The following is a 22046-nucleotide window of genomic DNA, read 5'->3' on the forward strand; positions in this document are numbered from 1 at the left end:
TCTTTCCACGCCAATGTTGATATTGAAAACTTGCCCTATCAAACGAGTAAAATGCCAAACCACTTTCAAAGGCGTAGTTGCAACTGAAAGAAGTGAATGTTTTATCAGGAAACATTAGAGATAACACTGGGAATGCTTCTCTCTTACATTTTTCGGATTTTTCTCTTTACTTTGTTGGTTAAGTTTTTGCGAATGGGCAGAGCGGTGTTGAAAACGATTTCTTCGGCCGATAAGTGGAACTTGTATTTTGGATCTGGATTATCCCCTAGTATGGGTAAAACGTCAACGAAAAAGGCCTTGGGTAGAAAAGCGAATTGTTCTCCCTCCGCGAAACCTTCTACACTTCCGAAAAAATCAAGGTCGTCGAAATTGAAGAAACCATTGGTCCTCACTACCTGCTCCTTAAGTTTCACGATATCCGGATCAGGCGAAGGCTTCAGGGAAGAAACAAAAACCTTTATAGATAAATGAGTTTGATCTCCGAGGAAAAAATAGTAGCGACACTAGAAATCGTTATATCCCAGTAGGACAAGGCCTTACTGTAGTCATGACCCCGAAAAGAGCACATCACAAAGGGATTGTCACAAGCAAATTAGACCATTAAATTATATTAGAATAATATTGCACTATTTGAAGAGAAGTGGTATACATTTAAGGCGTCTGCGAGAGAAGTGGCCTTGGGCACCAATACTTTTTTATTGGGAAAGTAGGTGTTGATGTCCTTAATGGAATCGATTTTGATCTTCGATGGTGGCACAGTAAGTTCTGACAGCAACAGTTCAGTGAAACAGGCGCATATCAGAAGGCAATAGAAGAACCAACAAGCCTCGATTATTCTGATAGCCGGAGTTGAGGAACGGTGGGCCATATCTTCAGGGAAAGACAGCATCGCTAGATTAATGCGAGTTACACCACATTTTAGTTCAAAAATGGCTCACCTTTGACAACCAGTAGCTGGTTGTAATCGAAAATCCGTTCCGACAAAGTTAACGGACGTTCTCTAGCGTTGTTAGCTCGTCTGTCCAAAAGATGAACCACAAATGGAACCAGGAAAGAGAAACTAAAGCAAGTGATCCAGAGCTACAGAAGAACGCATCGAGGTTAGTACAGACTTCTTTGGTTGGGAATAGACACCCAACCATTATTGACTTACTTCTGTGGAAAAACATCGAAAGATGGCCAAGGTATTGGAGTTTAAGTTCTTGTGATGTCCCGTGCTTATAATGGACCACCGATCAGCGAAAATTGTATTTGTGTAGTCAATGTACTGGAACGCCGAATAGCTTGGCGCGAATAAACTTAAAACTACATCTCCTTCCTACAAAAAGGTCTCTAATCAAATAACTCTCTCGAGGATGACCTTATGCTTTTCATACTGACCCCGGTTAACAATTTGCCAAGCATCCCGGTACCGTTGTTTGGCCCGTAAACACTTCCAAGGTTTATGAAACCATCTACCATAGTGACATTGTACCTAACAGTATCGGATTATGCAGTTAATCTTTTTAGTTTTTGGGACGATCCTGTAAGTCTTTCTCAAACCATTGGTTATTTCAGTAGGTTCCGCGAACTTTGCTAAGTTTTTTTTAGATTTCATTAGTAAACTTTGAACATACGGTACTTTCATTCCCTGAAGGAGGGCTTCTGCCATGAACTTCAAATGACCACCAGTTACTGAGAAATCCTCAACATCTATCGTAGACCAATATGGAAACTATAAAGAAAAACCATACGAATGAGCTTGTTTTTTGGTCCTAGTGTGTGTAATACTGTCCCCGAAGTGTTCAGTGTCTAATGGTTTAAAGGGACTGTAAAGAAGGCATCGGCGGGTGGGTTAAAATTATTTGAAATACGTCAGAGGCACGTGACCGACGAGAGGCGTGGTCCAAAGAAGCTTAGTTCGTTTTATTTCGAAAAGTACCACTTCATGGAATTGGCGCTGCAATCTCGCGAAAAACAAGGACTAGATGTCCAGTTCCACTCCATGAGGAGTCTTTGTATCTTGGCATCACGTGATGTCTGTGAGGTATTTCAAATAATTTTTACCCACCCGCCGATGCCTTCTTTGCAGTCCCTTTAAGCTAGCCTGGTCTACCTGTGTTATAACAAGCCTGAACACGTCCATCTTCACCTGATAGCAAACGACTATCAACACGAAATGAAGAAAGATAGTCTGTTGCGGAACCTCAAAGCAATCCCAGTTTTGTTGCGTATTAATGAACAGCAGATGTTGATTTTAAATGCGGTATTTTCTTACGAAATATCCCTGTTTTCATCTGAAATTAGGCAAAAACCTTTTAGCTACTCGGGAAAGTGCCAGGTGTAAATAATGTCGAACGCGCTTCACTGAGTGGTGTTGGTAACTTTATGTCAATATTTCGAAGATGGAAGCGTTGAAAGTGTTTATGTCGTTTTTAGCTTCAATGGTTATGGCTCTGAAGACTTCAGTGTTCATTTTGAATTGTTATCGCTACCCCGTCCATTACATACTGCGCTATAGTTTTGCGCTATAGTTAACTTGAATTACCTTGTTTTATATTTACTTTTATGGTACCATGCCCGCTAATGATATGCTAATTTTTTCCTATGAATGATTCGAAAAATATATGCAAATTTAATATAGTGAATATAGTGTTGGTCATTTTAAATTGCTAAATGGAGTAAACTTTCAAAGCAAAATTAACGGAAGAGCTTATTGTATAGCGTCCTTAACTTTTCTCCCATTAAGTATAATTTGCATATGAAAATGTTAAATTACGAGATTTTTTAGCGACTTAATTTTAAGATTTGTTCGAGAGAAACTTAACGACTTTTGCTTTATTTAATATATATTTAATTCCATCAAACAAATTCACAATTTTTGTTTACACATATCGTCTAAGGTTTAAACAACAAATACATTGGTTATAATGGGGAACAAATTTTACAATACATTACCAAGAACACAACTCTTGTGGATATAAATTGTTAAAAAAATTAGGCAGCATTATGTCATTTTTATCATAGCGCTTATGGATTGGTTTAAGTTATTTGTATTTTGTATTTGTGCCACGTGTGTTTTTAACTCGGAAACATGAGGAACCATTTTTAATTTATTGAGTATTGTGAGTGTCAAGATTTTTTTTAAACTAATAACCATAAATACACGACTTAACTATTCGAGAGTTAATACGTGTCTTTTCTGTTAAACTGGATAATTTTCTTCATAGTATTTAACATTGAATTCTAAAGTACAAACTGTATGTCTGAGCCAAAATCGAAAGGGTAAAGCCAACAGCTAAAATGAAGAAGCCAAAGTGAAAATTCTCAATTTTTAATTGTTTAACGCTTTCTGAGGGATCATCCGTCTTTCCGCGCCAATTATGGTATTGAAAAGTTACCAAGTCATACGAGTAAAATGCCAACCCACTTTCAAAGGCGTAGTTGCCACTAAAAAAAGTAAATGGTTTATCAGGAAACTATGAAAATAACATAGTGAATTCTTCCGTCTCTTACATTTTCCGAATTCTTCTCTTTACTTTGTTGGTTAAGTTTTTGCGTATGGGAAGTGCGGTGTTGAAATCGATTTCTTGAGCTGACAAGTGGAATTTGAATTTTGGGTCTGGATTATCCCCTAAAATGGGCAGAAATTCAACCAAAAAGGTCTTGGGTAGAAAAGCGAGTAGTTCTCCCTCCGCGAAACCTTCTAGAGTTCCAAAGAAATCAAGGTCGTCGAAATTGAAGAAACCATCGGTCCTCGTTATTTGTTCCTTAAGTTTCCTAATGTTCGGATCGGGTGAAGACTGAAGAGAAAAAAAAATCTAACATAAGATTATTAAGAAATATAAGATATCAGACATCCTCGCGTACATTTAAGATATCCGCGAGAGAAGAGTCCTTGGGCACCAACACTTTGACTTTGTCGAAGTAGGTGTTGATGTCCTTAATGGAATCAATTTTTATCTTCTCGGGTGGCACCGTTAACCGGGACAGCAAAAGTCCATTGAGACAGGCGCATATCAGAAGGCAATAGAAGAACCAACAAGCCTCGATTATTTTGATGGCCGGAGTTGGGGACTCGTGGATCATATCTTCAGGAAAATTCAACACCGTTAGTGTAATGCAATTAAGTTTCACCAAATTTTAGTTCAGAAATGGCTCACCTTTGACAACCAGTAGCTGATTGTAATCGAAAATCCGTTCCGACAAGGTTAGAATGCGATCTCTAGCGTTGTTAGCTCGTCTGTCCAAAAGGTGAACCACCAAGGGAATCAGGAAAGAGAAACAAAAACAAGTAATCCAGAGCTACAGAAGAAAACATCGAGGTTATTATTCGTCTTTTGTCTTTTTAATAAATCTCTTATGGACTATAGACCCCGGAAATTCACTTACTTCGACAGTGAAACATCGAAAGATGCTAAAGGTATTAGAGTCTAAGTTCTTATGATGTCCCGTGCTAATAATGACCCACGGATCTGGGAATATTGTATTCGTGTAGTCAATGTACTGGAACGTCGAATAAGTTGGCGTGAATAAGCTTAAAGCTACGTCTCCTTCCTGCAAAAACGTTTCTAATCAATTAGATTTCTCGAGGATAACTCATTGTCTTTCTTCCTAACCCCCGTTAACAATTTGCCAAGCATCCCAGTTCCGTTGTTAGGCCCGTAAACAGTCCCGCGGTTTATGAAACCATCCACCATGGTGACATTGTGCCTAGCAGTAGCGGATTAGTTATATAGAATCTTCCTGAAAAGTCTGCGAGAAATTATAGGGATGGTCCTTTTGGGCCAATTTGAGTCGAAAATGTACTATGACATTTTGCAATCCGGACCACCGTTTCTGTGTTATGATTGTAGTGTTTTACGGATAATCGCACAAAGAACACTTCCATAATTTCTTACAGACGTTTCAGAAACACCCTTTGTAATTTTAGTTTTTAGTTCAGGTAAGTTGGAAAGGTTTTGCGGGCTCTATTATCTTCATAAATTAAATTTTAACGTACGGTACTTTCATTCCCTGAATGAGGGCTTCTGCCATGAACTTTAAATGACCGGTTACTGAAAAATCTACAAGATCTATTGTAGACCAATATGGGGTCTTTAACGGCAAAACATACATAGTTAGCGTATTTTTTTGGCTAATGTAATGGTTTAAGTTAGCCTGGATTACCTGTGTGAAAACTATCCTAAACACGTCCATGTTGTCCTGATAGCAACCTAGCACCGACAACCGACACGAAATAGAGAAAGGTAGTCTATTGCAGGAAATCCAACACCAAACCCAGTTTTGTCAAGAAATAATGGACACCAGATGTTCATTTAAAATGCAGTATTTTGTTAAATGACCCGAAACCTTTAAGCTACTTGGTATAGCAAAGATGAGTGCTTTTGGTAATTTGTATGTTAATAAGTAAAAATGATAGCGTCGAAAGTTTATTTTAGTTTTAATTTATACATTTATTTTGTAAGATACAGTGAGTATTGTCATGAATCTATACAACAACAGGAAGATTCATGGTATTGTGAAATAGTTGCATGGATTACCCGCTATTGTAAATTTACATTAAAGAACCAGGTTTGCAAATGGCATATTATGAACGAAAAACGTAGGGAAAGTGGATGTGATAAACTATAGTTACAGCTAATTCGCAAAAATGTGTTAGAATAAAAACCGCGTACGTTAGTTTTTTGTGATCTAGACAATTTGCACACTAAGTTTAATTTGCATCTGAATATTTCAAAGGATGGCCTATTTTCTGTGATTTTGCATTAGTTGAAGTATAACCCACTTGATCACGCACGCTGGCTGCACGCGCTCTAGAAGCCCGTTCAAACGATTTTTTTTACATGTTAACTCGCGAATGCGGCGCGTGACATAGGTTCGGTCTAAACTTTCAAACCCGTCTGGTTTTAACATGGGCTTCTATGGGAGGGGACCAGTTTTTTCAACGTTTTTGGCCCAAATAGTGCATCCACTGGTTCAAATCTCTTGAATTTTTAATGAGACGTGTATTGAAAGGTTTGATATTATCCTGTAAAATTTAAAGTCTTCAGCTATAATAGTTTTTTTTTATAAAAAATGAAAATCATCACATAGTAGAGAAATTTGAAGATTTAAATCCTTCCGTAAAACACTCAAAACACAACTTGAAAACGATGGCGAGGACAGCAAAATGTCATAGAACATTTTCGACTCAAAATCGTCCATAGTACATCCCCCTTAATTTTTGATAAACATTTCAGAAACACCCTGTATGTTTGGAAGACGAAAAATAAAATATCGTCTGACGTTTGAGGCGTTTAATTGCGTAATTAATTAACAGCCCCCCTTAATTTTTGATAGACATTTCAGAAACAGCCTGTATATTCAACATTAAAATATCAATTAATTTAAATAAAATTGAAAGATTCTGACCTAAAAAACTTTACGGACACGAATGAAAGTGGTAGCAAGACCGTACCCTTAGCAGATAATTAGTCGTTCCACTAATTACGGTGATACGCTTTTTCAAATTAAACCTAACTGGGAAAGAACGTTATCAGTAATTTTCCACAATATCAGTAATTTTCCACAATATCAGTAATTTTCCACAATATCAGTATTTACACGTTATCAGTATTTTTCCACGTTATCAGTAATTTTCCATTTAATTTTAATTCTTTTACTGCTAATTGGGAATTAATTATAATTAATTAGCATACATTGGACCGCTATGGGCAAATAGCATGGGTTCGGTCTAAACTTTCAAACCCGTCTGGTTTTAACATGGGCGTCTATGGGAGGGGACCTTTTTTATCAACGTTTTTGGCCCAAATAGTGAATCCACTGGTTCAAATCTCTTGAATTTATGCAAAATACAAATTTGGTTTGAAACCTGTGAAACCTTTGATATTATGGTATAAAAGTAGTCGCTAAATTATGAACGTAAATAACTTAATAGGTTTCCTTGAAAAAACCATGAGCGAAGCTAAGCCACTCTAAACCACTCTAAACCACTCTAAACCACTCTAAGCCACTCTAAACCACTCTAAGCCACTCTAAACCACTCTAAGCCACTCTAAACCACTCTAAACCTCTCTAGCCACCCTAAGCCACTCTAAACCACTCTAAGCCACTCTTAACCACTCTAAACCACTCTAAACCACTCTAAGCCACTCTAAACCACTCTAAACCACTCTAAACCACTCTAAGCCACTCTAAACCACTCTAGCCACTCTAAGCCACTCTAAACCACTCTAAGCCACTCTAAACCACTCTAAACCACTCTAAGCCACTCTAAACCACTCTAAACCACTCTAACCACTCTAAACCACTCTAAGCCACTCTAAACCACTCTAAGCTAAGCTAAGCTAAGCCACTCTAAACCACTCTAGCCACTCTAAGCTAAGCTAAGCTAAGCTAAGAACAGGCAGTCGAAGACTCCCAGACCCCTATATCCATTTATACTTTATTCCACCATCCCTTGTTAAACATTATGCATGTCAAAAATCCCTGTTAATAACTCAAATGTTAAGAAAATAAAAATTTCAATTGTGGAATGGTTATATAAATCCAAAATGGAAATTTTAAATTATCGTTGTAACTAACTTAATAGGTTTCCTTGAAAAAATCGTGAGTTTCATCAAGTTTGCTTTAAATATCAAATTTATGCAAAATACAAATTTTGTTTGAAACCTGTGAAACCTTTGATATTATGGTATAAAAGTAGTCGCTAAATTATGAACGTAAATAATTGAATAGGTTTCCTTGAAAAAACCATGAGTTTGATCGAGTTTTCTTGTTTTATACTTTTTATGCAAAATACAAATTTGGTATGAAACCTGTGAAACCCTCGATATTATGGTATAAAATTAATCGCTAAATTATGAACGTAAATAACTTAATAGGTTTCCTTGAAAAAACCATGAGTTTCATCAAGTTTGCTTGTTATATAATATTATGCACAATATAAATTTGGTTTGAAACCGTGAAACCCTTGATATTATGGTATAAAATTAATCGCTAATTTATGAACGTAAATAACTTAATAGGTTTCCTTGAAAAAACCATGAGTTTCATCAAGTTTGCTTGTTATATAATATTATGCACAATATAAATTTGGTTTGAAACCGTGAAACCCTTGATATTATGGTATAAAATTAATCGCTAATTTATGAACGTAAATAACTTAATAGGTTTCCTTGAAAAAACCATGAGTTTCATCGAGTTTTTGGTAAATTTATGCAAATTAGTATTCTTGTAGCAAACTTTTGAAATTAGTGGCCTTATGCATGGGGAAGTTTATGCTAATTAGTATATTGGCTGCAAACTATTGAAAATACTGGCTTTAAGCAAGAAAAAGTTTGCAGAATTTATGTAAATTAGTATTTTGGAAGCTAACTTTTGAAAATGGCGGCCTTATGCAAAAAAATTGGTATGCTGCAAACTTACGCAAGTTAGTAGCAGGCTGGGAAATAAGGATATTTTTTAAACTAGTCCTTTGGACCAGTGACCCCCTAGTGTCTGAAATAATTTACTGGTCTCCGGAGTGGTCCCAGCCTTTGCTCTCCAATAGATTTGCAATTAATAAACTGGTCCCGAGGACCAGTAACCCCCACTTCTTGAATTAAAAAACTAGTCCAAGCAATTAATAAACTGGTTTTGGACCAGAGGAAGTGTGCTATTTCCCAGCCTGGTTAGTAGTGTCCCGGCTGACCCACCCCGACCCCGTGACCCATTTTGTGAACGTCGGCTGCTACGTTAAATGTTGAATTGTTGTTGTTGTTGCTTGTGTTTTTGAAAATTTAAAGGGATTTCTGACAAAATTGTAATTTATCGTATAATCAAACCTGTTAAGCTCTAATTACACTTCAGATTAACCAATTGAATCGTTTTTATTACTATTGATACCCAAAATATTAAACTTATCGGGTGGTTTTCGGCGTAAACCTTTACATATTTTGCGTTACACCCAAAGCCAAGGCCCAATGGTGTTACGTGGGAAACTTTCATTGAAATATTTGAAAAATGTCAACAAATACGCGAATTGACGCTGTTAATCGCGGATCTTGCGTTTGCAACTGTATTACTTGTTGTTACTTTACGTTAGCGGCAGTTTTGTTCGCAACTGGCGCGGCAGTTACGGTTCTTTCACTGTGTGGTGATGTTGGTTTTGTAGTAAGTTTGGGCCATTTGTGGCTGATAGGACCCATATTTCTGTGTTCCGGTTTGATGGTAGTCGTCAAAACTACACTCTACGCGAGGAGACAATCCATGGTTGCGCTCCTAACTAGAAGACAACAAGAATTTAACAGTCCAGTCGAAGACATTCCATCTCCAAGGTAAAAAACACTAGTTTTGATTAATGAATAGGGTTCTTAAAATGAATATTTTAGAGATCCAGCGAACTATATTCTACCCCCGAGTTACGATTCTATTGCGGGGGAATGCAGTACTCAAACGACGTCTCACTTGTTGCCTCCAAATATAATGTACAGTGTTGGTATTCCACCACCCAATCACCCACCTCCCTGTTACGAAGAGGCTCTTTATGGCTCCAGTATTGAACCTATTCACTTTCAAGGCATCAAGGGATATACCCTATCAAAGCCAGATGAAACAAAGTAGGTTGTTTTAAAATATTTGTACATTTGATGGCTTTGAGAAGGAATTTTTTTGAGTTAAGACAAATTCTTTCGCCTTACGCAGTGACAATGATGAAAGTACAATGAATTTCAAAGATCAGGAGAGAAGAGGGGCTCCCTGATTGGTCCATTTTATTTAAAAACGCTGCCCAATGGCAATTATTCTCAGATTACTGTTATAAAAAACATGAAAATATATATTATACTGTATAGATTCACTCGGTGCACTTTGCTATCTGGTAGGACTTTAAACATGATCTATCAGCATTTATGAAATCACAGGTGGACAAAGTTTTTGCGTTTTAGGAACCGGTAGGGCTAAATGAAAAGCCTGGATTTAATCTAATTGCTTTAAGCTTTGGTAAGGACACGATGTAATTGAAATCCCAGTGAAAATTAGGGCAAGAAAAAGGTTGTTTAAATAATTCTAAGAATTCTCTTTATTCATTCTTTAAACATTGATCTTCCACAAAAGTCTTATATGGGTGTTTTAACAGGAAATGTGGTGTTAATCGCGGTTATGCTTAATTACTTAATTTTTAACGGGATAACACTGAATTAGTGGAAGTTTTCTTTTAAAATTCTAGTCTTTCCAATCAAATCTATCTTTTTAACTGGAAACGGAACGGGGTGGGCGGGGTCTTAAGAGGGTACGGGTGGGCGGGGTCTTAAGAGGGCACGCACGCAGCGCGAATAATTCTATTCTTACAAAGTGTACCTGTTGTATATTACAATATTTAGTCATGAAAAGATAATCTAGGTCCATTTAAAAATAAATCTATCTGTTCGAAACTTTAAGAATGTATAAAAATGATGCCATTAAATTATTCCGGAGAAATCGCACTGCTTACGAAAATACGCAGCGCAATTCTCCTATATGCCTAGAAATAACTTTATTCTACTACTGATATCATTAGTTTTATGTCTCTACTTTATCCGGCACGTTATGGTGCGCTATCCCCTTCGAGGCTAGTAATTTCTTTATGTCTCTACTTTATCCGGCACGTTATGGTGCGCTATCCCCTTCGAGGCTAGTAATTTCTTTATGTCTCTACTTTATCCGGCACGTTATGGTGCGCTATCCCCTTCGAGGCTAGTAATTTCTTTAGTCGTCTGCTAGTAATTCTGAAGTTATCGCAAAAATTCGTGAGAGCGCGGCTTGGAAGCACATGGTTTGTACTCACTGCTCCGTCGGTCTTCTATCTAAGCGAAATTTAAGTAAGTGTGTGAATTATTAAAAGTACAATCGTGTAAAATAAGAATTATTGAGTTGACAAGTGAACACAGTTGAACAAGTAGAAACCGAAATTCAAAAAGTTAAATTATTGAAAATTGTTATTAAGGCGTGCTACTTAGGTTATGTTTACATTTTTAGACGGCATTTATCGGTTAAAATTAACAAATATAGCGAAAAAGAGTTTTGGCATTAGTATCTTTGAAAGTTGTAAACATATCGTCTTCACATTGCCGATAACCTATTTACATCAAAGTAAAAGACTAGTAGGTGAAAGTATGGAAGAGTCTAGCATAAAGGACGCGACTTTCCCCACAATAAGCATCGATAAAACGCCATACACAGTTGTCACCGAGGGCAAAGCGGAAATATTATTTCCGAGTACACATGATGTATTTTATAATCCAGTCCAAGAATTTAACAGAGATATAAGGTAAGTACATGGATAAAGAATTCGCGTGAGGAAATTTGTTTTCACGCTATAGGATAGGCAACTCCCTGTCTCGAACGACAGCTTATTCTGTATATACTCTGTTACAACATCGGTTGTCAGCACGCGAAAACCTAGGTCTCTATGTAATCTAGCTTTTTGTGTGCTGACAAGAGACGAAAAACTTCACGATTAAAATATCCGCCAGTTTTTTTAGCTTAGTTTCAAGTACGTGTGAAATTGCTACAGCCTACTTTACTACACGTATTTGAAACTAAAGTCTAGAGGTCCGTCCACTCGAGCTGAAAAAAACCGTGGATATTTTAAATTCTGATGTTTTTTGTCTCTTGTCAGCACGCTTAATCCTAAGTTGCATAGAGACCTAACTTTGCGCGTGCTGACAACCGATGTTGTAACAGAGTATATTCAGAATAGGGACTTGGCAGTACTACGTCATGCAACATCAGGCTACCTTCCATTAGTGCTAAAAAACATACCAGGAGGAGGGGCTTATATAGCTTTCATTCTGTTAAAAAAACATACCATAATGGCGCTGGGGGCGGAGTTAAGCCCGAATTGCCAAGTCCCTATTAGACAAAAACGAGTTTTGCTTCACAGTCCTTAAAAAACTGCATTTATTCACAATCCTTGGCGAAACGAGGACACTTTTTCAAACCCAAAAAGGGCCGGAAATTAGAAATTATTATACGTATTGCAGTTTGAAATTAAGTTTAATCGATATGGGAAATTTGGTTTTAATTGCGTAGTTCAAACATTTGTTATGATTAGAAATTTTACAACAAAAACGGGTATAAATGCGGAGTTTCGAGATAATTGGGCTTACATTTTCACGTACGAAATTGTATAGAAAATATTCTCGTAAAAACTTATCCGTGTCAAATAATTAAGGCATGGATTAACTAACCTAGGGATAGTTCGTTCCCCCAGAAAGATAACACATGCATGTTCCAAACGCCCCCTAGCAGCAGCTACTATCCCTAACAGGAAGTTATAAGAAAATTGGACCAAATATCACGTGGTCTATGACGTCAAAATTGAAATACTACCTAAATTGGGCAAAACTATTTATTTTGCCGAGAGATGGCGCTATATCTACATCCTTTTTGGTCCAATAAATTGGGGGAATGAAGAGGGGAATCAAGGAATAATTCGGAACATGTAGTTGGCGATAGAATTACATGGGAAACCCAGTTAGTGAACAATCCCTAGCGTTAGTTAATCCATGATTAAGGCGAACAAATACAAAATGAGCTTTTAGCATTTTAATTTTTCAGGGTGGAACAGATAAGAAGAACACTTATTTAGTACAGGCAAAGGCAGGGCGTTGCGCGCAATATAATAATAATAATAATAATAGTCCGACGTTTATGAATTCCACCATTACGATAAAAATTTATTATTTTTATTAAAAAAAAAAAAAAAAAAAAAATACTATTATTTTCAAAATTCCCGTTAAACTTGTCTCTAACGCGAAGGCCTAAATCATCAACTTCTTATAGGGTTTTACGGTCAACTAACAATATTTCCAAATATATACTCCATGGGGATTCCCCGGTATTCGGAAGGGAAGGGAAGGCGGCACCTTTGAGCTTTGAAGTCTGGGCGCCGGCGCGGTGGGGTTTCCCAGCTGCGAGGCTCTGGCTAAACTTCAAGGATGCCGATTTAACAGTGCAGATACTACATACCAACGGGTTGGGAACGTCCTTCAGGAGGGTTTTCCCCAGGAATGTAGCATTCCCCAGACAGACACTAGAGAGACCGACAATCTGAGAATGCGGAAAAATGGTACCGGAAATGATCGACACAATAGAAGCCGACTATTTTGGGAATGCGGAAAGATTACCACTTTCTTTTTAGCTCCATCCACAATTATATCATGGCTGACTTATAATTTAACGCCCAGAAATTACCTAGGAAGTTGAAATTTCGCAGGGACGTTATTCTTAACTAGTAGATGATCATTAAGAAATATTTTTGTAATCCGCTGCCATCTTGAAAAATGGAGGCCATCCCTACCCTAGTTGCTATTTACGTTAATCGCGCAGTACTTTCAGGGATTTTCTCAATAAGCTGTCGTTCGAGATAGGGAGTTGCCTATCCTATAGCGTGAAAACAATTTTCCTCGGTAGCTCTAAATATAGCTTTCAATATTACGATTAAATGTAATTAACATTATTAAAGCATTGCCGTCATAAAACAATACATAAATTCAGGATGGACGCATAAAAGATTAGAAGAGGGTTTAGTTAAAATTGTTGATAAGCAAGTGAAACGTGAAAAATATGAGAAAGAGGTCAGTTTGAAGAAAGAAAAATTAAGGCGAATTTAAGGCGCGATGCAATTTTATAAATCTTTATTAGGAAGTGGATAAGAAAGTAACGATTTTAGAAGCTTTAGCCGCATCTGGGCTGCGATCCGTTCGTTACGCTAAAGAACTAGGTCTAGAAAACATTTGTATTGTTTGCAACGATATGTCGCGTCAAGCTGTTGAAAGCATTAGACGAAATGCTAAGCATAATAACGTGGAGGACATTGTTAATTGGTCCGAATCAGACGCCTCGTAAGACTATAATTGCAAAGTTTGGGTAAAAAGTAGTTCCAAAAAATGAATATTTTGTCATAGGTTATTGATGTACAAACATAGGAAATTTGGGGAACAGTTCCAAGTAGTTGATATAGATCCTTACGGAACGCCCTCGATATTTTTAGACGCTGCGGTTCAGTGTGTGAAAGACGGCGGTAAGTGGTTAAAGTTAGGCTTATAACCTAGCTAGGCAAAATTATATTTATTTATTTATGGACTATGAAGGTTTGCTGATGGTAACTTGTACCGATATGGCCGTTTTATGTGGAAATAGTAGCGAAACGTGCTATGCAAAGTACGGCTCAGTCTCTTTGAAGTCAAAATGTTGTCACGAAATGGTTGAGTTTCAGCTTTATTACATTTGATTTTGAAGTTGTAACGAGGTTTATATTGATATCAGGCGCTGAGGATAACTTTACAATGCATAGAAAGCCATTGTAATCGCTATGGAAGATATATTATACCATTTCTGTCTTTAAGTGTCGATTTCTACATTAGAATTTTTGTTCAAGTGTGGACAAGCCCACAAGTCGTCAAAAGAAGTGCCAGGTAAGATGAATGTCTTTAGCTCAACAGGCCAAGGCTCGAGTCTCCGCCGAACCCCGAGTCTCCGCCCAACGCCCGCCGAACCCCGAGTCTCCCCCCCAACGCCCTCCGAACCCCGAGTCTCCCCCCAACGCCCTCCGAACCCCGAGTCTCCCCCCAACGCCCTCCGAACCCCGAGTCTCCGCCCAACGCCCTCCGAACCCCGAGTCTCCGCCCAACGCCCGCCGAACCCCGAGTCTCCGCCCAACGCCCGCCGCACCCCGAGTCTCCGCCCAACGCCCGCCGAACCCCGAGTCTCCGCCCAACGCCCGCCGCACCCCGAGTCTCCGCCCAACGCCCGCCGAACCCCGAGTCTCCGCCCAACGCCCGCCGAACCCCGAGTCTCCGCCCAACGCCCGCCGCACCCCGAGTCTCCGCCCAACGCCCGCCGAACCCCGAGTCTCCGCCCAACGCCCGCCGAACCCCGAGTCTCCGCCCAACGCCCGCCGCACCCCGAGTCTCCGCCCAACGCCCGCCGAACCCCGAGTCTCCGCCCAACGCCCGCCGCACCCCGAGTCTCCGCCCAACGCCGGCCGAACCCCGAGTCTCCGCCCAACGCCCGCCGAACCCCGAGTCTCCGCCCAACGCCCGCCGAACCCCGAGTCTCCCCCCAAACACTAAAGCTTAGCTCATCAGCGTGATTTTAATTGCAGTAAGACGTCTATGGTTTATCAATGTTCGGGTTGCGAAACGTTTTACTTGCAACCGTTAGGAGAATGCGAAAAACGCAAAAACGAGCAATATTCATATTCGCCAGCGATCGGACCCCCTGTGACGCAAAAATGCGTTCATTGCGGGAGTACCCATAAGTTAGGGGGACCAATTTGGAGCGGGAATATCCATAATAAACCCTTTGTGGATGATTTAATAAAGACACTGGAATCAGAATCTGAATTGTCGAAATTTAAAACGGGAAGAAGGATATTGGGAATGCTTCATTTGGTTCGGGAGGAATTAGACGATGTACCATTGCATTATGTCCTGGATAGAATGTGCGCGATCGCTCACGTTCAAATGCCAAGTTTGGTACACTTTAATTCGGCCATCTTGAATGCCGGTTATAAAGTCAGTATGAGTCACGCGGCAAAGAATTCTATTAAGACCAACGCGCCATCCGAACTGTTGTGGGATATCGTCAGAAAACTCGTGAGTTTTGGTTTTAAATTGAACAAACTGTAGAAAAACCCTTAATTACCGTTCTTTTACCTTAGTTTGAATCGAGAGAGAAGAAAAGCCAACCGAAAGAAGGTTCAACCGCAAGCAGAATCTTATCTAAATCAATAACGTAAACAATTTAGAAACGTTTATGATACGTTTTAACGGAGATGTCAATGTTCAACTTGTTGTTTTTGTAGTCATGAAATATCTTTCAAGGAACATCCAGATGGAAATCCAAAATCGAGAGAGAAGAATTTACTTCGATTTCAAATTAATCCCGAAAAGTATTGGGGTCCGAAAATGAGATCACAAACGAGGTATTATAGGCCTAGTCTTTAATGGAGTAAGAATTGAATTGCCGAGGTAAGTGACTTGACTTGCGTTTATGTTTTAGTCTGTGGGCTGAGAAACCAATAGAGAAAGCCTTGAGGAAACAAGACAAACGTAAGAAAGTGCAAAACGCCGACACTGAAGACACAAAGTCATTACCGTGTAAAAGATTTAAGAAGGCAAGTTTATAGTTAAGGATTTGTGTCACGTATTAGGGTCTTCGGAACGGTATACGGACTAAATACCCCCAAGACAAAAGAGCCCCGGTTATAATCCCCCCATTTTTTAAAAACGTACAAAATCCACCGGTCATTTCCCCCCATCCAAGTTAAGAGTACAAAATCCCCCCACTATCAAGACAAAATCACCCCACTCTGTAGGCAAAATCCCCCTACGCTCTAGTCAAAATCCCCCTATATTATTTTTTACATTTATTTTCTTCCGAAGAACACAGTTTGGGGGGAATTTGTCCTGGGGCTGGGGGTATTTTGTCTTCGGCATCCATTCGGGGGGAAATTGTTCGGGGGATTTTGTCTCCTACCTGAGGGGATTATGTCCTTTTCTTCTCAAATGGGGGGATTATGTCCTACATTCCATGGGAACAGTTCAGTTAAGCCTTTGTTACCAAGGAATAGTACTAAAAGTTATTATAACTTTAGGGCAAATGTGACTTGGGAGAAGATTGCAAATATTCTCACGAGACAAAGAAAGAAACCTAAAACTGGAAGTTGCTTTTAGTTTTAATGTAAATAAATCACGGTACGTCAGATTTGTTTTTCTAAACTTAGTATGATATTTATTTTTCGCAACAAATAAAGAAACTTTAATTAACAGGTTAATTTACAAATTTAATGAATAATATTTAATATTCCGATTGAGCCGCCTCTAGATTAATAAACTCTGGGGGGGGGGGGGAGATTATTTTTAACGCAGTGTAAAATTTCAGCCTTTGGCAAACAAGTTTAGGGGGCAAATATATTCATTATTCTTGACCATGTGTCATGGACTAGTTTGAAACAAATGCGAAAAAACAATTGGAAAGGTTAAGATTTTAGTTAACATTATTGGCACACACACACACACACACACAGATACAGAAATTTGATCCAGTTGCAACCTTGGAAGGGGCCTTAAAACAAAGGAGCCAAGGCTTAGTGTTATAAGAGCACAGGATTAGTGTTATAAGAGCCAAGGCTTAGTGTTATAAGAGCCAAGGCTTAGTGTTATAAGAGCCAAGGCTTATAGCGTTTTCCTTTGGGTCCTCGCGGAGCGCTCCCAAGGAGCAATAAAAATGGTAGTAGTAGTTTTCAGCTTCGTTAAAGACTGTTTTTGAAGAATAGGATCTCCAAGTTTTATTCCTCCATGGGAGCGCTCCGCGAGGACCCAAAGGAAAACGCTATTAGTGTTATAAGAGCACAGGCTTAGTGTTATAAGAGCACAGGCTTAGTGTTATAAGAGCACAGGCTTAGTGTTATAAGAGCACAGGCTTAGTGTTATAAGAGCACAGGCTTAGTGTTATAAGAGCCAAGGCTTAGGTGTTGGAAAGGCCCCTTTAAAGATTGTAACAGGGTGTATTTTAGGGTACATATTAAACAAATAGAAATACGACGGACGTACTTGGGAGAAATTTCAATTAAGCGTTTTGCGTTAATAGGCATTAATATATATTTTACATTGTACGGTGTTTATTTATTTAGCTATTTATACTGTTTATTCGCGCGTTTGTTAAAAATATTCATCGTAGAATCCCCATGGTGACGCGTCCACTCCAGACTTTACTCATTAAAAAGGTTATGTGACGATATATTCGCTTTGGTATGGAACAAGGCTTAAATTTCATGAGAAATTGGCCAAAGGATTTCATATAATCTGTGCATTTACTTAATGTTAAGGGAGCTTTTTTTTGAGAGATGCTTTTTACCTTTGTAAGGGTGTACAAAGGTAATTAAAGATTGTAGCGAAAAATCTTTGAAAAGGATATATCACAGAGAAGGGGGGACAACCCCCGTTGATGTAGAGAACGTAAGAGAAGCCATCTTTACCAACTCCTTTTACGGAATAATACAATGGCAGGTAATTATGCCTGGAGAACATTCGCCTCTCGTAAAATTGAATAGCCGAGGCGTTAGTCGTCAAGACGTGCAAATAAATTGCCTTACAAGTATTGCCATTTTTCTCTTGGCCTGATGTTAAGTGGGCTATTAAATTATCTAGCAACATTGTCGCTGAAATTGAAATGAAAGTTCAGGTAATGTTAATAAGGTAATGTATTTAATTTAATTTAATACCTATTCCATTTCTCCTATATTCTCTGACGACACCCAAAGTTAATATATAAGCCACTTCGGAACGTTTGGGAAAGTACGAAGCCAATAGGCCTTGATCCTGTGACATTTTTTTTAACAAGGGGATTATAATTTTAATACTATTCTTAAGGGATAGGCCTTGGCTATAACCAACCTCTTTGTTGCATTTTGATTGAGGTTTTATTTCGGAGACTATAAGACCGATTATTCGCGATTTAAAAACAGCAGCCAGGCTAAAGAATTTCGTATTGGAAGTTATCTCCTCGTACCAAGTGTCGGGATACTCTATAGGGAACCATTCGGTGCATAGTCTCTTGATTTCTGGCATATCATCGGGGCAGAGAAAGCGTAACTGGACGTTGGTGTCATTGCAAAGGGGCACCTGAACGCTCATTCAGTCCCTCAAAACCCATTTGATAAATAAAGCAATGCCTGAAGAGTGTAAAATGAAATACGGAATCATTTAAAAGGTTAAGTTGGAAACTGGACTGGTTGCTTGTTGTTGGTAAGAATTGACAAGGCTTAGCTTAGGATATAATTTATCGATGTAAAGTTACAAGTTGCGTACCTTTAGGAGTTTGTTTAGTTTTAGAAGATGTTTTCAAGAATATACAAGTGACTTTTATAAATTATTTACAATTGATATGCTAGAAATTGGGTAAATTTACATTTAGGGGCCGCCAAGCAAACACCCGACCCTCCACTAACGCGCTAACTTACCTAATGGGAATGGGATGGATGGCTAACAGACAAGGAGGACAAAAGGCATAGTAGTTGAAACCTCTCCATCAGTCGTTTCTATTGAAGGGAAACTTTTGAGTCATATTTTTTAGCGCGTGTAACGTTTTTTTAATTAAAAGTATTTTGCGATTTAAACTATGCTTTAAGAAATTAATTAATAACGGCCGTTATCCATTGGCTTTTCAACTGAGTAATTTTCTTGGAGTGAGAACGAAAGTTCTTTTAAAAGCAGCTTAGAAATATATAACTGATGGAACCTTGACTTCTACTAGATAATACTCCCTGTTCACTGTGTGTATTATTCTATTATTCCTTCACCAAAAACCCATTTAAGATCTGAGAATGTTCAAATACAGAATTGTCTCCCCGTTCTCAGGTTAAAGCTTAGTTTCCATCAGCGCGCCACAAAGCACGTCAAATTTAACGCGCTTGAGAGTAGTTTATGGAGGCTTCAACCTTGAAGGAGAGCAGAATTGAGTGGGAAACCCTATACCTGAAACGTTTCCTCTGTACTACAGCTTAGGCACCGAATTCCTCCCAGCATCCTCAGCGTTTACATAGGGTCGTACAGTACGGAATCATAAAGGATTTATATCGTACCAATTTATATTATAATTTTCTCAGCTATTTATATATGTCTTTAAGAGATTATAGCCTAATTTATCCCCAGGGAAGAGTGAAACAGCACTTATAATATAAATTAAATATATTTGAAAATATTCTATTTTCCGGCCACTAGAAGGCGACACTTCTCGGAGCCCATTTTTGGTGCTCAGAGGGAAAGTTTCTAAGGGGCAACGAAGGGACCCGCGCTTTGCTTTAAAATTTGTTAATAACAGAATTTTTTCATTTTTTCTCTTTTTTCAGGATCTGGACGCAACATTCATTCATTTCAATTAATAATTGTATCATCTTAATTTTTTATCTTTAATAAGAACAAATGTAATATACTGATATTGAAATATACGCATTATATTCCAAAATAAAAAATTGCATTAATATTCATAAATCTGGATGGTAAAATCATTTTTATTGATAAGCTTACTAATTTTGTCAGTGGCTGTGGTTTAGAAAAAGGGTCACATACATACAAGTACATCATATCCTCAGAATTAGACCCACTATATTAGAATTATTTAAAGTGCCATCCCAACAGAATAGAGTAGAAATATAGAAACACTAACACGAATTTTATTAATGAAATACAGAGCTAATGAGCTCAACACGTTACAAGTCATGAGCCTATTGACGTCTTCTTCCCAGTGTCAAGCAGAGGAGACGGGGTCGACGCCATTCAGTGATAAAGGAGGGCTTCTCATATCACACGACGCGAGCAAGCTTCAACGAAGTTTACTTTTTGTTTTTATATCTAGGGTCAGTGTGCCTAACTTTGGACAGCTGCAACTTTAGACACTTTTATTATAAAAATCATATTTAATTACTGGATGCATCAAATTGATAATGAAATAGCTCATTTTAAAGCTTAGAATGTGAGGAATTTAGAAAAAAATACTTCAAAGTCGTAGAATAACATCCGACTACGTTACGAGCCAAATTAGCCCACTCCCCAAACTCGTCCATTTAAATTACGGCCAAATTTGACGGGGGTCAACCCTTTGGTCCCGGGAAATAAGGTTTGACGAAAATTAGAGAAATCATACCTGAACAAACTAGAAACCATTCGAAAGAGCAACTTTTTGGCTTCATAATCCGTATTTTAAACACTGTCTTACGCGGGAAATTCGACGAAATATTCAGCTTTTAAAACACCTGGGCAAATTTCCAACTTTGGACACTTTCATGCTGGCCGATTTCTCCGTTTGTTAACACTAATTAACTCGCGATATTAGCCTTTTTTAGAGTTTAAAACAATAAGGGACACGTCCTCAGTTTGTTAAAATTGTTACGCGGCAAACAGCGCGCCAAAATAGGCCTAGGCCCTATATACCTAAAAACCTACATAAGTAGCCCCATATTTAATAAAGTTTGTTTTAAAGAAATTTCTGATTTTTTATAGGCCTATAGGCCTATTTTAGGCATACGTCTAGGTCGGCCTAAGCCTATATTTTAACTTTTGAAATTGTGATTCGCCTAATGCGTGCCCAAGTCACCCTTTTTTCGCTGTCCAAAGTTAGGAAGGGGTGTCCAAAGTTAGGAAGGGGCGTCCAAAGTTACATAGAAGTGTCCAAAGTTGAGCACGAATTCGGCCTTTGGGGAACTCTACTTTGCGAAAAATGTGTTCCATTTAAAAAGTTGAAAACTTGTGAGAATGTGTCTTAAGAATGCTTCTCTCCATTGCTTTTTTAATTTTGAGTCTAACATATAAGCAACGGAAGTTATTCAAGGTTATGCAAAAAGTGTCCAAAGTTATGCATACTGACCCTATATACTTTTGTTTATACTTCATAAATGTACTATAGAATAAATAAATTGTTCGTCGATTTAATGAATCTCATTTTTTATTCCTTTTCTTGTCAATTAAGTAACAGGCATATATAGGATTTTAAAATGGATTGAATAGATTTAAATGGATTGGGAATATGGGTTAATTAGAGGTTCCCGGTAATCACCTTAGCACTGTTAAAGGCAGCGCGTCGAGGGGCTATTCACTAATGAAAATTTTCCTTTATTGCTGATTTTTATTTATGCTTTAAAAAAGGATAGGGATTCATTGGTGATTTAAAATGGATGGGGATTAATGGTTGCGTCTGGATTACGAGTAATTATCGAGGGGCTACTCACTAAAAACTCGTTAGCGATTTTAAACTGGATTGGGATTGTGGGTTATGAACGAATAATTAAGAATTCACACATTTGACGCTAGGGGCGCTGTATACGTAGTTACGTATTTACTGACATCTAAAACATGATAAAATTCTGCTAGACATTCGTGTAAGCAATAGATAGTGCATAAATTGCCGCTAGGGGCGCTGTGTACGTAGTTACGTATTTACTGACATCTAAAACATGATAAAATTCTGCTAGACATTCGTGTAAGCAATATATAGTTCAAAAATTGCCGCTAGGGGCGCTGTATACGTAGTTACGTATTTAC

The 22046-nt window shown here is 38.3% G+C and overlaps 3 protein-coding genes and 2 long non-coding RNA genes across 6 annotated transcripts; 3 read left to right on the forward strand and 2 right to left on the reverse strand.

The window, feature by feature from the left end:
* Positions 1-3244: 3244 nt before the first annotated feature.
* LOC149704950 (uncharacterized) lies at positions 3245-4638 on the reverse strand. The gene is made up of 3 exons (XR_016381466.1): positions 4143-4638; positions 3496-4070; positions 3245-3429 (listed from the first exon to the last, which is right to left on the reverse strand). It is a non-coding gene; the product is annotated as an uncharacterized LOC149704950 (long non-coding RNA).
* Positions 4639-8722: 4084 nt separating this feature from the next.
* LOC149704951 (uncharacterized) lies at positions 8723-10493 on the forward strand. Of its 2 annotated transcripts, XR_016381467.1 has the most exons (4): positions 8723-9299; positions 9354-9581; positions 9667-9841; positions 9909-10493. XR_016381467.1 is itself a non-coding variant. In XM_089865088.1 (3 exons), the coding sequence occupies exons 1-3, from the start codon at positions 8986-8988 to the stop codon at positions 9722-9724; spliced, it is 600 nt and encodes a 199-aa protein (XP_089721214.1). In that variant the 5' UTR covers positions 8723-8985; the 3' UTR covers positions 9725-10493. The 2 variants fall into 2 exon arrangements, 1 of the variants encoding a protein (XP_089721214.1); XM_089865088.1 differs by having other exon boundaries at positions 9667-10493.
* Positions 10494-10629: 136 nt separating this feature from the next.
* Positions 10630-16775, forward strand: Trm1 (tRNA methyltransferase 1). The gene is made up of 11 exons (XM_089865086.1): positions 10630-11269; positions 13469-13580; positions 13648-13847; positions 13911-14026; positions 14097-14209; positions 14272-14420; positions 15110-15602; positions 15668-15741; positions 15812-15931; positions 16009-16123; positions 16604-16775. The coding sequence occupies exons 1-11, from the start codon at positions 10962-10964 to the stop codon at positions 16661-16663; spliced, it is 1860 nt and encodes a 619-aa protein (XP_089721212.1). The 5' UTR covers positions 10630-10961; the 3' UTR covers positions 16664-16775.
* Naa60 (N-alpha-acetyltransferase 60) lies at positions 16714-18974 on the reverse strand. The gene is made up of 5 exons (XM_089865087.1): positions 18819-18974; positions 18405-18682; positions 18233-18329; positions 17925-18169; positions 16714-17814 (listed from the first exon to the last, which is right to left on the reverse strand). The coding sequence occupies exons 2-5, from the start codon at positions 18642-18644 to the stop codon at positions 17680-17682; spliced, it is 717 nt and encodes a 238-aa protein (XP_089721213.1). The 5' UTR covers positions 18645-18682; positions 18819-18974; the 3' UTR covers positions 16714-17679.
* Positions 18975-19094: 120 nt separating this feature from the next.
* On the forward strand, positions 19095-20000 carry LOC149704954 (uncharacterized). Its single transcript, XR_016381468.1, has 2 exons — positions 19095-19282; positions 19368-20000. It is a non-coding gene; the product is annotated as an uncharacterized LOC149704954 (long non-coding RNA).
* Positions 20001-22046: the final 2046 nt, after the last annotated feature.

Source organism: Phalangium opilio, unplaced genomic scaffold (genome assembly GCF_054372755.1).
Source record: "Phalangium opilio isolate 3A_F unplaced genomic scaffold, DU_Popi_V2 ptg000014l_1, whole genome shotgun sequence".
Lineage (NCBI taxonomy): Eukaryota > Metazoa > Arthropoda > Arachnida > Opiliones > Phalangiidae > Phalangium > Phalangium opilio.